At 26.8% G+C, this 18918-nt stretch overlaps 1 protein-coding gene across 1 annotated transcript; it reads left to right on the top strand.

Moving 5' to 3' along the window:
* The first annotated feature begins 1799 nt into the window (after positions 1 to 1799).
* On the top strand, positions 1800 to 8149 carry LOC132942849 (vitamin K-dependent protein S-like). Its single transcript, XM_061011509.1, has 4 exons — positions 1800 to 1814; positions 5121 to 5221; positions 6037 to 6216; positions 8023 to 8149. The coding sequence occupies exons 1-4, from the start codon at positions 1800 to 1802 to the stop codon at positions 8147 to 8149; spliced, it is 423 nt and encodes a 140-aa protein (XP_060867492.1).
* The last annotated feature ends 10769 nt before the right edge of the window (positions 8150 to 18918 follow it).

The following is an 18918-nucleotide window of genomic DNA, read 5'->3' as shown; positions in this document are numbered from 1 at the left end:
GATGGAATACTCTATACAGTGAATCTAGAGTTTAAAAAGCTACTTATTCATTACTTTATATTTTTACATCATTTTTTTTTTAGATTTGTATTTTACTTCAGTTAGTGAAATTAATTGTTTAAGTTGTCGTAAAAAAAAACTTTAAGATTTAAAAAAAAATAACAATTAAATAACATTTTAAATTAATAATATTTGTTTTTTGTCTTTCAAAATATTTGTTTTATACTATGTTCCTGCTTAAAATCATATAAAAGTATTTTTTTGGTAAACACAACAATTGACAGAGAAAAAAAACTTTTACTGTTAAAATATTCATCCTATATTATAATATAATGTAGGTACATCTTTAATTTATTAAATTAAATTTTATATTTTTATTTAGACTTGTAATAACATGAACAATGAATTAATTTACTAATACATAAACTGATGATAATATACATGCTACGGAAAACTTCGTTGTTAATTAACCTCATTTATACTCAGAGTTTACAACTATTATCATGGTGCTTACCCTAATAATTTGTAGTACTTTAATAATACTAATAGTAATACTATCCATTAATATATTATGTTCGTTATTATTGTTATTAATATTTTAATATTAATTAGTTCAGTTTTTTGTACTTTAGACAAATGGATAATACATTTATTTGCGAAAAAACAATATTGTATCATATATTTATTTAACTCACTAAAACGTATAATATATTATATATCACATTATATTTTATTGAAGGACAGTATAATATTATAATATATTCATGTTCATTTAAGACAGTATAGTCATAATTGGAACATTGGCTTAAAATTCAATATTATTAATTTAATATAAAATTTTTAAAATTGACAGCTGACGGACCCGCTTTGTCTCCGCTCAGTTTTGTTTTTGATCGTTTACACGGATTTATCATTGAATTCAAATTTATTATATCCATTACTTTGACACAATTATGGCGTGGTATACTGTACAGCCCCTATAGGTATGCAGCAGAAATGCAAAATGACTTCCTCGTTTTTTTTTTCTAAAAATAATATCTAATAGTAACATATTTAGGTACCATTATACTATTTTGAAATATCAAACAATTTTAAAAATAGATTCTGGCGATTGATGTGAAAATGACTTATTTAATAGCGGAAATTATTTAATAATATACAGTTTTATCAAATTCATCAAAAAATAAAAATGATTTTGAGGTGAAAATAACTTTTTTCAGGTGCTTTAAAATATATGGCTTATGATTTCATTACGTTTAATGAATTTTTTCAGAACGAGTTAAATTATGAAATGCATTTCTAATACTCAAATAAGTGGTTAAAATGTTAAAACGTATTATTAAATAAAAATGTCTCTATTATTTCTCCGTATTTAAACGTTTCGTTTAAATAAAAGCAAATAGTCGGAGTATTATATCAATAAATTGATGAGCGGTTCCCTTTGACGTTTCTGATTATACATAAAATTATATTAATAAATTAACAAAATTTCTATTAATAATGTTATAATTAAATTATATACCTATAATAGTAATAGTACCTAAGTTATAAACACACTATCCGTGAGTAGGTGTTAAATTGAATTGATTTTCCAGAACATCACGTTACTGTCACGGTTTAGTGAATCTTGTGACGATATCGGAGAATGTCAAAATGCTGACAAGTTAAATGATTTTCGAGCTATTAATAATGTCCCTTATCAATGTGCCTTGTACAGTTTTTGTCCTGACCAATGCTGCCCTTTACGACAAGCTGCGCATCCGACAGAATGTCAAGACGTGAATCCATGTCGAAATTCTATGGTGGCAAATAGTGTAAGTTGAAAAAAATTTATCTAATACGTATGTTTAGTATGAAATACTAAAGATGTGAGTGTGGTTAATTTACAAGGTAAAAATTGAACTGTAAAAATCGATCGTAATTTTGCCAACTTTCTTTTACATAGTAGGTAATACATTTTTTACCATTCAACATTTTGTGATGATTGTAAATTATAATGACTAGTGAAATATGTCATTAATTTATCGCATCTGTCACTGTATTGTCATCACTACTTATCAGCTACCACAAAATGGTTAAATTATATTATGGTAATAGGAAAAAAGGCAGTTAAAAAAAAGCATAATATGGAAAAAACAATATATTTGTTCTTTTTTTTTAATGACGAACATCATAATACAATAAGTCTATTTAATTAAATGCAATAATCAACAATATATTTATCATCATCATCTTTGAGTAAAGTTTACCTTTATACACCTTAGATGCAAAAATATACATGTGGTTATTTTTTGGCTTAGCATTTCTTTCCAAAAAGAAAACAGCATTTCAGCTCAAAAACGACAACCTGAAATTTGGAATATATATGAAAGTATTTTACTAAGTATTAAACGTACAAAGCTACAAAAAATCAAACAGAAAGGTTTAATGATACATTTTCAGGGTTGAAAAGCAAAAAAAAAAAAATTAACGAGTATCCACACTGCATGTAGATACATCGTTAAATAAGTTGTAAATGTAATACATCCATCGCTACGCTCAGATTCTAAAAAAAGTATAATTAGGTTGGTACGGTTACCTAAATATTTTAATCATCGGTTGATAAGGGAACCTAGAGACGTTATAACATTAATTTATTATTAAATTTGTGATTGATTGGTTGTCATGACAACTGTAACGTGTAATCGGGCAGAACAATACAATAATATTATAAGCTCACAGCCTCAACACGATGATATCGCGGTAACGCTTTCGGAGACACACAAAATTATAGAATGACCCCCAGCCATAAGACATATACATGTCAAAAAACATAATTGTATGTAAATGAACCTATGAAGAATACATTATATAGACAAAAAACGTGACTTACCTAAAATTATTATTAGCCATGACTCATATCATACGGTTAAGATGATTAGAATATTAGGTACAAGTAACAACATCATTAGCAATAATATTGTTAAATTATTGTTTTTTTATTATTTTACTTATCTTGACTAGTTAAATGTTTTTTTTTTTCAATTTTTAAGAAGATAAATGCAACTTATATAATTTGTATTAGCTAAATCTGTATTGATTTTTCCCATACCTCTGCTTTTATATAATTTTTTTTTTTTTTTTAATTTCCTTTATTTAATAATATTATAATATATTATATTCAACAAATATTTATTATATTATAATATATTATAATGTATTGTCCGGGCAAAGTCACTTCCAGCGAAATCAAAATTTTAGATTCTGAGTGGATCAAGAAAGCTAGTGGTTTTACAATGATGTTTTTCTTTTTTTTTATCCTGTAAACAAAATTTTTACCAGAAGGAGTACTTCGATTTCAACTTATATACTCTTATCTTTTAGTAAATTGAATCAAAATAGTACTTTAAAGAGGTTATTTTTCGATTTTATCAATGGTATTGATATGAAAAAAAAATGGTATGACACGGGAAAAACCACCAAAATACCTTATTGTTGCTAAGCTATTTTTTTGAACGCTTTGTGTATCACCATAGAAACAAATAACATTTTAAAATAACCGCTAAAAAAATGTAACTATATGAATTTATATTTATATTTATTTGTATTTATTCAATTTATTTACTATTGAATATAAACATAATTTATGAATCTAATTTAAAATTATAAAATATTATTTATAAAACATACTATAATTTTTATTATATAAATAAAATTATATAAATATATAAAATATATTGCTACATACAATTACTAATTGTTACACTGATCTTCCACTCAGAATCGTTTTTTATCCAATTCAATCATTGCATTCAAATCGAATACTGTAAGAATACACTATCCTTTACGTGGACCAAAGGGCCGATGGACAAATTTCCAACACCGCTGACATACTCCACCCTGCTGCACTTATCCGTTTTTTACTTTTTCTATTTTATACCAAGTGGGTATATTAACAAGTGGTTTTGCGTAGGTACACATTGTTATCGATTTATAGATGTTGGAAAAATAAAATTTTGTTTAACAATTAAATATATATCGTTGGCCTTCACTAATATCAATTATAGATTTAAGAATATCAAAAATATATAATTAACAATTTTAAACTTTAAAGTTAATTTTACTTACCCATCTTGGATTTTGTTAAGCATAACACTATTAAACTACTATATGAGTAAATAAAAAACTTAAGTACAAACCTACTTATTTAGATAAATACATATAATTAATAACAAGTTAAGTTCATAGTTTTAATTCTGCAATCAGTGTTCTACAAAGACAACGCAAAAATATCTAGATAAGATAATAAATAACACTTAAAAAATGTATTTATAGGTACTCGATAAAAGATAACAAAATGTATCTAGAGAAAGTAGATAATTTAAAACTTGCGTTTATAAAGTAGCAATTTCTTCTATAGATATAATATTAATATATACCTAAAAATAATCTTAAATTTTATATTCTTTAAATACGGTTGCCTATTAGTGTTAACAGATAATGGACAATATACTAAAAAATACATTCAAAAATACACACGTAATAAATAACCATTAAAGTAATAAAAAGAACATGATAATAAAATAGAATGAATAGGCTGTATAGCTGACAATAATTAACACTAATCTCACCGAGAAATGCTTGTGTAAAAATAAAATTTTAAATCTTGTCACAAAAAAGAATTTAGATCAATTATCTCAGATAACCATTTTGTTTAAAGAAATTGATACAAAGATAAATATTTTAATGTAGAGAATACACAGTCAAAAACGATGTCAAAAATGTATATCGTATTTCATCCCAATTGTAATAAAGTAAATAAATATTTTTCTTTTGGTTTGCATTTAACATGACATTAAGTGATAATTGCATTACAAGTTACGATAGAGTTATTTCGTTATTTAAATTTTAAAAAAACTGTAGTAGGTGGTTTAGTTATACCTATTTGACGATTTCATATTTGATTAAATGCCATATTAATTTGACATATTTTATACACTATAATTAGTCGAAGAACATTAGCACGATATTCTTAAAAAAAATACTGGTACCTACAATAAGAGTCATAATTTTTTATTTGATAATCTTATAGGTCTATTGTTCGTGTTATAAAATAAACATTTTGTGTTTTTTATAAACAGTGCAAATTCATTCGGAATCATAACACATGGTTACCATCTATCATATATAATGAATGGAATGTGTCATGCACTTGCAATATTGGATATGAATGGGAATCAAGGTTAGCAATGTATTAGTGTGTGTGTGTGTGTGTGTGTGTGTGCGCGTGTTGTAAATATAATATATATATATAAATTTAAAGTAATTTTTGTTCATAGTATTTTATCCTCTATTCGTCGAATAGTTATGTACTTTGGAGAATATTTTACATTACACATGTCGTATAAGAAGTTAATCCATGCCAAACATTTCGATTTACTGAGATTATTAATATATTTTGAAAATATTTCGTATCATTTTTTTTTTTAGAAATAAAAATCGTTAATGGATTAAATGAAAAGTTTAAATGGTAATACGCCATTTAAATTAATAATTATTTTAAAACCATTGTTGTCAAGTAATATACATTCCATACATTTTACATAGTTGAACCTCATTTACTAATATACTAGGTATAAGTGTATAACTATTCATTTTTGATGTTCTATAATCATACTTAAAATGTGTCTTTGTTTTTAAACAAATATATAATATAGGTACGTTCCTACCTATATACTGTGTGTCATTAAAAACAGGGTACACTCTATAACTCAGCTAATTTATTATATTGCCTACTTATATTACCCTATATAATATATATTTAAATTATGTTTGCGGGACGCGAGACTTAACTATTCATACATTTTTATAACTTACAATTTTTTTTAACTCTTGAATTTAACGCATGTACAATAATTTAACTTTTTAATTCAGAGTACTCTGTTTTTGTGGACAAACAGTATAGGTAGGTATATTTAAAAACTTTGTGTTGATTGCGTTCATTAAAAATGCTATCAATAATATGAATAAATATAAACTATAATTTTTATTTTTAAGATATAGTATGTGTATTGACGTAAACGAGTGTACTAAGAATTTTGATTTGTGTGACAACAAGTCTGAAACTTGTATAAATCTTCCGGGACGCTACAAGTGTATTTGTCGCTGGGGATTCCAGTGGTCAGCAGAACAGCAAATCTGTGTTCCGGATACGTTGGTGAAGAGTGCGGAAATCCGGTTGGTGACTGGAATACATTATCTTTGGTCGATTATCATCATAGCTTGCAATTTAACTCAAAGTATAATTTATTATGTTAAACATATTTCACATACAAATTCAGATAGTTACCACAGTATTTAATGTGCATATTATGCTCAATACTAGAATTTTCATCCACTTTCTATACCTATTGCATTAAGTCAAATCATAAAAATTAAATTGATTTTTAAGATTCTATCATTTTCATAACGAAAACGGTTAAAATACTAACTCTAATAAATTAAATTTTTTTTGAAACAGTTACAAACTGTATTGAAATAATTTTTAACTTTGACAAGAGTTCAAGGCCTATAAAATACATAATATTATACTACCTATATAATTATTACTAACTTATAAAAAACATATAAATAAAACATTTGAAATTCGAATTTATTTTGAAAATAGAATAATTTATAGTTACGTTATAATGTTATATGGTGAAATAAAAAAAAGCTGGTCAGTGGGTGTCACTCTGCTGTAAAGTGGGTTACAAGTGGATCACTGTAATGGATGGTGTTAAATTTGAGTTCAATGGTATAATATCATTGTATATTTGTATACGATATTTTTCAATGATTTTTTCAACGATTATTTATTTTTATGATTTTTTTTACTATTTAGATGATTATTTGTGTTTAGTTTATAGCAAAAGTCTTGGTTGAACTTCAAAAAAAAAATTAACTTGTCCCTTATCTATACATTTAATCCAAACAGTTCGTATAATTGTTGCAATTGGTTTAAATTAAAGTTTTATTTTTGAAGAAATATCTTTAGTTATTTGTGAAATAATAATCACTTAAGTATAAACAGCTAACCTTACCTTATCAGCAATAAACATATTAAATAAAAAGAAAATCCATTCTGGATACATGCAGACACCAGGATTTTGGAATTCGAAGGACGATTGTTTTCTTTTGATCTAATTAACGCACAATAATGCTGTGCCGTGATATTTTGTTTGGAAGCAATAATAAATCATCGAATTGTGTAAGTGAATCTCGGTTAAAACCACGTTTGTTAATATTTCTTCAAAATGTTTCCACGAGGGTCGATAGTTCTTCTTCGTGCGTAGAAAAACTATTCCGAAAATTAAATTTACAAACTACAAACTATACTGGATTTCCAATTGATGGATTGGGTCAAATGAAACTCTAGAAGAACGGTATATTCACTGAAAAAAGATAATAAAAAGAAAACACCATTTTTACTATGGTCTTTTACCATTCCAACTCATTATCTTCAATTAGGTAGGCATTGGAAGACAATAGAAAATTAATTGAAATTCTAAAAATGTATACGAATTTGGTTATTTATACCTGTTTTATCCATTGTGTAGTTGAACATTTGCTAATAAATTAAATTTCATTTAAATAAATAAAATATAAGAAATGGAAAAACATTTCAACATTATTGGTAGATCGAAAGTTTTATTTTATTGTATTTACAAAACAAAAAGTTTTCTGATAAAAATGTAATGAAATAACTTATAGGATGTATATTGTATAACATACTAAAAATGTCACAAATTAAATAAGAAAAGTATTATGTTTAATAATGTTTCCGTGAGTTAAAATATACAATTATAAAAAATCACGGGAATCGATATAGGAAGAAAAATATTAAGTAGGTATGAATTCTTAAAATGTTGACGATCAATGTATAATGCAATTATTATTATTTTTTATGTATAAAAGAATAAAAATACAAATAATTTTAAGTTTTTTAATAAATTATATGGCTTATGTCGAATGATTTATTTATTTATGTAAAATTGTTTTCAGATATGGTCGGCGTTATGAACGTGATTTAACAACTTATACATCAACTTCAGTTTCTAATATGACTAATTTCATATGGAATTTCTTCAAAAACATTTGGCATCAAGTTCGTCACAGGATTGGCACATAGAAAGTTTTGTGACAATATATTCATCACGTATTATATTAATGGAATTTACCTATTTAGCTAGACATTACTTGGGTATTATTTATTTAAAATATTGTATTATATTAATACCTAATAGTGCACAATTAATATATTATAATAGTGAGTTATTAAAATTATGTTTTTGGGCTACTATGGTGATTATTCTTTGTATTTCATATTTATTTCTGGTTCGGGATAAAAATGTATTATATACTGTTAGGTATACAGTAATAAATTCAAATACACCCAATAATAAAAACAAAAATGGTTTATTTTATTTTTTAATCAACATTGAAGGATCACATAAAAAAATATTGTTTTTCTGAAGAATTTAATAAATTATTGGAAAATTGAGAATAATAATATCATATTAACATTTAAGGTAAAAGTAAACAATACTTCGTATTTTATATTTGTATTTTTCACAGTACCTTATTAATTATTAATAAATATTTTAACAATTCGAAAAAAACCGTTACAGAGAATATCTTATGTTTTGAAACTAAAATAATATTCATAAAAATGTAATACATTCTTACACATATTATATTTTGTTTTATTTGAATATACTAATATTTTAATTAGGTATGTATACGTATCCTATAGTAGATAAAACTAATAATAATATTTAAGCAATTTATATCATGGGAAATAACTAAAGAAATTAATGTTATATTTATGTGAACTTTGTATTATCCAATAAGTTACCTACTAGTTCTAAAAAGGTAGTTACGTTACGCTGTACAAAAAAATGAAAATTGTGAAATTTTTCAACTGATGATAATCAGAGATAATTTATTTAAACATAATAAAAACGTACAGATACACCGTTTAAAACGGCTAGTGTAATAATCGTCTTACTACGTTATGCTGAATAATGTTACTATATTATAGCCTGTTTTTGGTTTAATTTAACACAAATCAGTCAAACCGCTAGTTGAACTGGTATAGGAGTAAATCAGCAGTCGTTGATTGGAACAACTTATGTAGGGACATTCCAGTGAATTATTTTTCAAAAAGAAACAAAATGGGGGGTTGTACTGTTCGAATAGATGAACCGCTATTTCAAGTCAAGAAGAAGTATATTATATTATTATACGCAAAGACATTTCATTGCGGAGATCATCAGCCGTTGAGATACATTAACGAATTTTCCGATGAAAATGAAACTGAACACAAAAATTACGCAAACGTCCCAAGGTGTATGGGACTTTGGAATTTGTTGACAACGATCGGACTCCCAGGTGGAAGGTATTTTTTATCGTTAAAATACGTGACCGGAAAACTCTATTAGAAATCATTAAAAATGAAATACCTACAAACTATGGAACAACAATACATATTACATTAAAATGTTAACAACGAAGAGTGTATAATGTATATTCTCAACATTAGAAAACCACAGATATATTCATGAGATGGATACTAGGACTCGCCACTAGGACTTTTTTTATCGACCCGGTGACAGGCGCACTCATGCTCAAAATATATAGGAGAAGGAGAACAGTGTGTTCAGGATACAATATTAAAAATAAAATTGCATCTCCGCTATTAAATTTACATTTTCGAGAAGAGTGGTATGAGATCTTGCCACCAAAACTCGGAGCATATTTTAAAAGATTTTCTTTTAGACGTGAACGGAAGAATTATGTTTTACGAATCAACTTAATTTTGGTGATTATTTTTGGAATACTATTTAAAGTGGCAAGTTCAATTTCAATAAATCTCTTTAGCTTTATATTAAACCTAAAAAAAAAAAATGTCTCGTATTAAACTATAAATCAATCTAGAGTTCACGTATTGTACCCATTAAACCTGTAGGTCATATTATATTCGATCGTTGCCACCATTATAATTTATAAATATAGTATATAGTGAAAACACGTATAATTGTAATATAAATTTATTATTATACAAAACAGAAATATGTATCAATCATCACATTAAAATGTAATATGTATATATCTAAACATACTTGTATTATATACAATTAAGTTCTTATTATAGTTTTCTTGGTAAATGCTTATTGTATTATAGAAAAATAATAAAACGTTTTCAAGATTTATCATTTAATTTGGAATCTTGAAATATTGCAGCGTTATATGTAAATGATTTTTGGTATAAAATCTCCATAGGTACTATATTAAATTTAAAGTTGTGTAAAATCATACACCTATGTAGTCAATATAAAAATAATAATAACAAAAAAAAAAGTTTAACAATGAAAGTTTAGTACCATTGTAATAAATCGTAAACTTCAGGTATGAATACCGAAAGACACAGAAGATTAGTTTTTGTTTTAATAAAGTTTGATACTCCGAGAGCAACAAAATGTATCCGACAAAAAAAGACTGAATATAGTTGGTTCCTAGAAGACAAAACGTTAAAATTATATTTGAGTTTATTTTTCGTCCACTTTGAAAACATAATAGTATGTGCTAAACGTGTAGAACAAAAGTTAAAATACCGTTCTACCATGTTATCATTGAAGGCATTTCTCAAAAATTATATTTTTTCATAATAAAATAATAATTAATCTTGTCGTCTATGCTTTTTTCGGTGACACTGTGAGAAAATAATACACACGGTGTAACAAAAGGATATACGATTCACCAGCTAATTTACCCACTCTGTGTTAATCTAGGACATCTCGGCGCCAAGACATTTGGGCTCAACCACTGGGGCGCCTTGTTATCTGAACAAATACAACAATTATAATTTATTTACAGCTGGATTATTCTACGCAAGCATAATTGCACATGCATATTATAAATACTTGCTGTAGGTCAAACAGTAATTTAACGACTAAAGTGCATAATATATTATCCCCTCGTGAATTTGATATCCAAAAATCCAGACTTACCAGTACCTATTTACAGTATTCCATATAATAATTGATAGGAAAATATTTTTAGAGCTGTGTAGTGTTTATCAACAAAATATATAAGTTCGTATTGTCAAACGTTATTTTAACTGAATAATAATTATATATATTCTAATTATTAAGAATTGAGGTTTGGCTGATTTTTGTTTAAAAAGTGTCTACAGTAATATTGAAGAAGGTTGATGATGCATAATCATAAGTCATAACTAATAAATTGCGTGAATATCATAACTATAACGTATCTTAAAATTATTGTTTGCAACTTAAACTTTATGCTTAATATTTCCATCTATAAAATACTATAATATTTTCCTAGATTAAATAAATAACATATTATATTGAGATATCTTGAAAAATAATGGATCTCATCACTTGTCAAAGTTAAATGGTGAAAAAAATCTAAAAGGTCATTAATTTCATATTATGCCCGTTGAAGCAAAAACTCTTAATCAAATTTTATAGCAGTATTTTTACATTGACACCACACTGTTATCTTCTCTTTTTTAACTTATCAATTGAAAATGGACGTAGGTACTAGGGTGATGCTTATATGGGCAAATACATTTTTTTCTTCAATTTATTTGAGGGCACCTCGTAATTATTTTATACCTACCCCGGAGATACTATTGCATGTAAAATTTTTTTTTTTGAATTTTTTTTAAAGGTCGCTACCAGGAATTGAAAATTGATAAATTTCGAAAAAAATTAATTGTTTGTATATTTTATTATCTAGTATAATTTTTACATATAAGGTAGGTATTATTATTTGAATTAGCTATGTTATAATTACATTCTACAAGTATTTACAATATTATAATATTAAAGTTGATTTTTTTCTGTCCGGATATTTTTGCCTAAACTGTTTTATTAGTAACAAAAGGAACTATTTTTGTGGTGTGTAATTTGTTATATTCCTCCATCAAAGCCACTCCTCTCTCTGCAATATCGTTGACAACTCTCATTGACTGAACGATTGCTTTACTTTTTTTATAATCTTCGTCTTCATCCCAATGGTCGACATCTTTATTAAAAAACTGAGAAGAAATTCCTAATATGTAAAAGAATTTGCGAGTGTTGTCGGTTACAAAATCTTCTAAGTTTTTTCTTAAAACAATTATCTATATTATAGGGTAAATGGATATTTCCCGCCCGACTGTTTTCGGTCTAGTAGGACCCCCCATTTTTAGTTAATATTAATATTAATAATATTAGTCAGTAATTAACATATGTATAATATTAATAATATTATTAATAAAATAAATTAATTTATAATTTATAATAAAATCTTAATATTAAGAAAATCCTAATATTAATAAAATCTTAATATTAAAAAATCCTAATATTAATAAAATCCTAATATGAAGAAAATCTTAATATTAATGAAATCCTAATATTAAGAAAATATTAAGAAAATCTGAATATTAATAAAATCCTAATATTAAGAAAATATTAAGAAAATCCTTATATTAATAAAATCCTAATATAAATAAAATCCTTATATTAAGAAAATCCTAATATTAATAAAATCCTAATATTAAGGAAATATTAAGAAAATCATAATATTAATAAAATCCTAATATTAAGAAAATCTTAATATTAATGAAATCCTAATATTAAGAAAATATTAAAATTAAGAAAATTCTGATATTAATAAAATCCTAATATAAATAAAATCCTTATATTAATAAAAAATTTTTTTATAATCTTCGTCTTCATCCCAATGGTCGACATCTTTATTAAAAAACTGAGAAGAAATTCCTAATATGTCAAAGAATTTGCGAGTGTTGTCGGTTACAAAATCTTATAAGTTTTTTCTTAAAACGATATCGGGTTCCAAACTTATGCGTTTCACTGGGTGCTCCGTTCCTTAATTTTGCATAGCAACCACCATGTTTCTTTTTGTTTCGGAAGAAACATTTTCGTCAAAAAAGGTGTATGCGATCAGTTCTTCTGATAAGTACCAAAGATGGCCAAGGAATTTCTTCATAGTTTTTTTTAGAAATCATTACATTTACTTCTTCGTATTTCTTTAAATCTTTTATAGTTGTAGGTCATTTCTAGGTGAGTAAATCGCTGTAGCAGCTTGAAACCAATATTTTATGTATAATCTTACAGTAAAAATACAAATGTCACAAATTCCTACATATTCTTTTTTCGTCAGCTTAAATTGTCCTCTAAATAAATATATCTTTAATGAATATATGGCTTTTGCCATCCATCGAGCACGATGAAGTCCACCAGGGGATCTAAAATATATACCTTTTTTAGGAACTCCCCCCAAGAAAATAATACATAGGTTCAATAATTCTTTATAATCATCTCTTGGTTGAAACTCCTCTAGTTCTACCTCTTTTTTTGAAGGTAATTTAGTTTAAATTAAGTTTTGTGACATCTGACCGATCAACCATACTTCAGTCGTTTGTCTCGTCGAAACCACTGTATTAATACTAGTTGCCATAATAGACGTGTTTAATAAACTATAGTAACTGCGAGATTAACGTTAAAAAAAATAAATTGAGCACAAAATAAGTATAAAAAGCTACAACAATTTCAAACATTAAACACGAATACGATGACAATGTAAACTGATTATGAATTTGTGACCAAGACACCCGTAGTGAAATATGTTTCTTCCTATATTTATGAGTCTATAGAAATTATCGATTGTAATATTGTGCTCATATTATCGAAATAATGTGTTTCTCGTTATCTTTATAGGTCTATAAAAATTATCGACTATACCTATTTTTGGCGAAATTGTAGCATTATTTTATCTGCTGGTAGCGACCTTTAAAACTTAATTATTACACCTGAAACTTTTCCTACAGCTCATTTATATCATATAGAACAAATTGGCAAGGTGCCACAATTATATTTTAAAAGTTGAATTTTAAGCACCACCCTATAGTAGGTACATTTAATATTTTTCGTCAAAAGCAAAATATTATTAGATTGCAATTTAAATTTTAAATTATTTCTACCAGCTTCATTCTAGCAACCCATTTATACTTTATGAGTATAATCATTTTCAGTTATAATTGAAGTTTATTAAAATATGTAAATGAAACAAACACATTCGCCTTTTAATTAATTGTTACTAAAGACTCAGAGGTATCATCTAAATAGTTTGGCACCATGGTTTTCTGGCTACTGCTCATAGAATAGATTGCCCACAATCTAGTTATAAATTATATGGATAATATATTTTTAATAGATTATTAAATATACAAAAAAACAAATAAATATTTTATGATAAAAAATGTCCATACATCCATTACAGTAATCATTGTTACTAAAAAATTACAAATAAATTGCACTTGTTTGTAATACGATTTGTATATGCTAATTAATAAGCCACTAGATATATTAGGTAATATCATAAACATAAAAAGTTCATAATTGTTTGAAATATTGATAAATAATACTGTTATTTTACATTATCTTCTTAATAATATTAATTCTTTATTTGAAATATTAACTTAGAATATATCTAACATTTATATGACGTAAGTATATTATAATTTGTATTATAATAATCATAAATATCATATTTTTAAAACAAACGGCTAATAAATAAGTGATAAAAATTATAATGTTATTTTTTACTACATTTTAAAAAAGAATCATTGACAAGTCAAAAATAAAATAACATTTTACTTGATAGTAAAAACTCTATAGTTTTCAAATATAATTTAACTCTAAACACGTATGATAAACGTAATATTGGTCCGTAAACTATGTACGCAGAGAAGTATATAATATTTTTTTAGCGGTCTTAGCATTTTAGCTATAAAAGTATTATAGTAGAGTCACGTCTTACCTGTCTATCTGACATTCACATGACTGTACATTGAATTTTAAGTAAAAATAAATTTCAATTTCCGTACCTTCTCAGAAACAAAAGAAATGCAGCAAAGTATCATTTTTCATTTTTTTATTTTAAGAAAACATTGTCAGCGGGGACTAATTTATAAACACTACAGACATAGGACCGAGATTTTTTTATTATAAACCAGTCTTTATTTTAGAAAATACATAGAATTTAAATTTCTTAAATAAATAGTACCTGATTACATTTTCAAAATGTATTTAAATACTTTATATTTCCAATGATTGAATGATAACAGTTTTAACGTTTGGTAATTACTATTTATTGGACATCAAACGATTAATTGGTAGGACATGTTTTTTTTCCGACATTCCAATGTAATATACAGGGTGTCCCGTGAGGATATACCCATTAGCCGGAGGCGGCACCTGGACGAAAATTGGTTTTTTTCCGTTTTACCTATAAACTAAAAAAAATACTAAACATCATGAGATTAAAGCAGTTAAAATGTTTGAAAGTCAAAATTTTCACAAAAATAAACTCTATAAAATGGCTATCTTCAATTGTTTCAAATGTAAAAAAATAAATTTTTTTAACTTTTTTACAAAACAATGTAATTAAATTAAAAATCAAAATATGTGTAGTCCTTGTCTCTGTGAGCTTAATAAAAAAACAGATTTATGATATATTTATTATCTCAGGATATATCGCAATGGGTAAATCATCGCGGGACACCCTGTATATTACATTGTGCCGATTTGCCTCAGCTATTAGGTATATAGTGCTATTTTTTTAAGTATACATATAGGGGAGTAGTTAAAAAACATATAAAGCTCACCTTATAATGTAGATACCAACATAATCATTATGATCACATCCTTGGGTAAAATAAAAAGTGTTTATAATGAATATGTAAATGATTAAAATGAAAGTTGCATTCAAAATAGGTCATTGAAACATTTTACAAAATATTTGCAAAATATTCTGAATGCCATACGTATATAAGAGTATTAGTGGGTAACCGAATATTTTCAAAATATGTACCCACAATTTAGTCAATACAGTTTGGTGAGGAGTGTTTGGTTCATTTCTTATGCTTTACCAACTATTCGTAATACATTACTACCCCTATTATAAACTCATATGTGCAATGACATACCTTTACGACTATACGTACCGTTCTACAAATGTGTAACGAGAAGATTATATACCGTTAACTCGGGAATTATACGGGCACTATATAGGTATACAATATATATTATACTCACACAAATACACAGTACACTCGGAATTTGGAATTAGTGATTGTGGACGACCCGGTGAAATAAAGTGAGAACGTTGGGCAGACGTGACACATGCGATTTATGCTCGGTGCGGAATTCCATCCACTTTCGATTTGAAATAACCATTACAGCGGTCGCGGTTAGATGAGTGGACGTCTCTGTTGGGGTGAACGAGGCGGGTGAGGCGAACCGACCTCCGAGACGATTGCCGTGCACTATTGATGTGCCCACCCTCAGTAATCTTCGGTTGTTTGCTTTTTGCGCAGACCCGCCGCCGCTGCCGCCACCACCGTACCCGCTCACAGTTTAAGGTCTACCTATATGGTCGTGCCCCGACGGCGTGGCGCTTACCTGCTGCAGCTGCAACTCCTACGGACGCGTCGTAATTGATTTAGATCGTCGCGACACTCCTACCACCCGATCATCATAACTAATCTCGAGAATTGTAGATGTGATCAACAGTCGTGTACATGAATTATAAATGCGTAAAATCGACAATAATGAATTACGACAAAGGTCGTGAATCCGGAACGACGTGTGAAACCGCCGACGGAAGCTGCCTTCGACCATCGCGCGTATTAGCGCATATTTGATCGCATCGAAGAAGTAACAATAATATATTATTTATACGATAAGGTGCCTATGCCGACCGACGAATGCGGTCGACAACGGTATAATGGAAAAAGCACACGAAATTGTGAAACAGTAAAAAACAAACGTTGAAATAACAGTCAACTTATATTTCGATAGTTAAAAGTATACTGCTATAATGACTAACGATTAGACTACGTTATAATATTATATTTGTGGAGTAACTCAGATAAAATAACAATAGCCTGCAGTTACCATTTACATATTTGGCTACACCAGACTAGTTGCACACTTTTTATAACACTGAACTCGATTTCGCACAGAATATTATAATGGTAACCACCTGTTTGCAAAATAATATGCTATGCGTTTGTATGTAAATTATATTATTATTTTCCTATTGTCCGAAAATATTTATTCAGCTATTATCGAAATTTACATTTGTAAAAGTTATTTTTATGTTCAAGTAGTAATTTGGTTTTACGAAGACAGACATAATATGTTATTTATGTGTACAAACGACCTGTGTGCTAAAAATATCTTCAAAATGTATACTTACATTCTCAATCGACAAATTGTTATTAAAGAAATTCATGTCTACTTTGAAAAATAACTCAATTTTAAATGGTTTTCATCAATGTGAAAATGCATGTTGTATATATTTTAATTTAGTTCATTAATGATTTTGTCAAATGTTCATAGTTCATTATTGGTCAGCGGAGTACATGATGATACAAATCTGGCCATGGTCGTTCTTCACGGGTTCATGTGAAATATAAATATTATAATATAATCCATAGTAATTATAAACGATTTACGTCATTGTTTTTTATTTTATTTAAATATATAGAAAATATTTGAATTCAGCAGAAATATGTCTATATTAATACATATGTAATATGTTCCGTTTTTAATTTTAATAATGAAAAGAGTGGGTCAGCGCATTTCGGTGGTGTGTGTTTCTCCATCGTCCCTTCGGGCCTAGGACAGGATAGTGTAATTTTACTGTATTCGATTTGAATGCAATGATTGCATTCGATAAAAAACGATTTTGAGCGAACGAGGGAATCTTTTTTATTTAATTTTATTCGTTTCTATGGTGATAAACAAAGCATTTTAAGAACAACTTAAGAACGATTTATATAAATAGGTGATTTATATAATTATAATTATAATTTATAATTAGGAAATATCATAAAAATGAAAAAAAAAATATAAAAGAAAAGAAAAAGCTCATAAGTTGCTCAAATGTTTTGAAAATTTTACCATTTCTAGGTAAGGCTAATATAAGTAAACAACCCGATTTTCAAGTTTTTACGAATGTTTTTAACAGAATTACAACAAAAAAACTCCCAAAATTAAAATGTCTATAAATAGCTCAAAAATGGCTAAAATGTTCCGAACTTTAAACCGTAAGAAACAAAATTTAAAATACAACAAAAAATATCTCCTGTCATTTTTCATTTGAAGCAATATTCCTGGTACAAAACGTCATCCGTAATTATTTAATTTTATAAAATCGTGAAATCGTACGTTTTTTCTCCTTTAACCGCTTTTATTTCAAGTAGCGTTTCGAAAATCGAAAAATGACCTCTTTAAAGTACCAGCTAAAGAACATTACCTTTCCAAAAATGCTATACTTGATACTTTTGAGCAAGTTTAGAGGGAGAAAAAGTGTTTACAGAATAAAAAAGAAAAAGAAATTAACATCATTGTAAAACCATTACATTCCTCGCTCCGCTCAGAATCTAAAATTTATATTTTCATGTTTTTAGTTACAGTTTGTAATAATATAATATTTAATTTTTACAAAGTGTTTCTTTCGACCTATAGAAAATTGTCTGTCAGGTTAAAATTTTTTTTCAGAATCAAAATCGGACAACGTAAACTAACTGTGATTTTGCTAAAATTTAAGATCTTTTGATTTAATATTGTAGGCAGTAGTGAGGCCCCTTAAAAGAAACTTATGTACAATTGTTAAATTAAGCTATAATACTATAAGTAATATATTATAATACTGAAATAATATATCCTATCAAATTCAGAATAAAAAAATTGTTTTTTATATTACTTTTTGCTGAAAAATGTTGGTACTATATGAAAAGTATTTTGCTGTGTAGTATAAATTTCACATTTAATTTTAGATACACGCGTAGAAAAATAT

Source organism: Metopolophium dirhodum, chromosome 4 (genome assembly GCF_019925205.1).
Source record: "Metopolophium dirhodum isolate CAU chromosome 4, ASM1992520v1, whole genome shotgun sequence".
In the NCBI taxonomy this organism is placed as follows: Eukaryota; Metazoa; Arthropoda; class Insecta; order Hemiptera; family Aphididae; genus Metopolophium; species Metopolophium dirhodum.
Note: the sequence above shows the minus strand (reverse complement) of the source record. Positions and strands in the feature narration are given on the sequence as shown.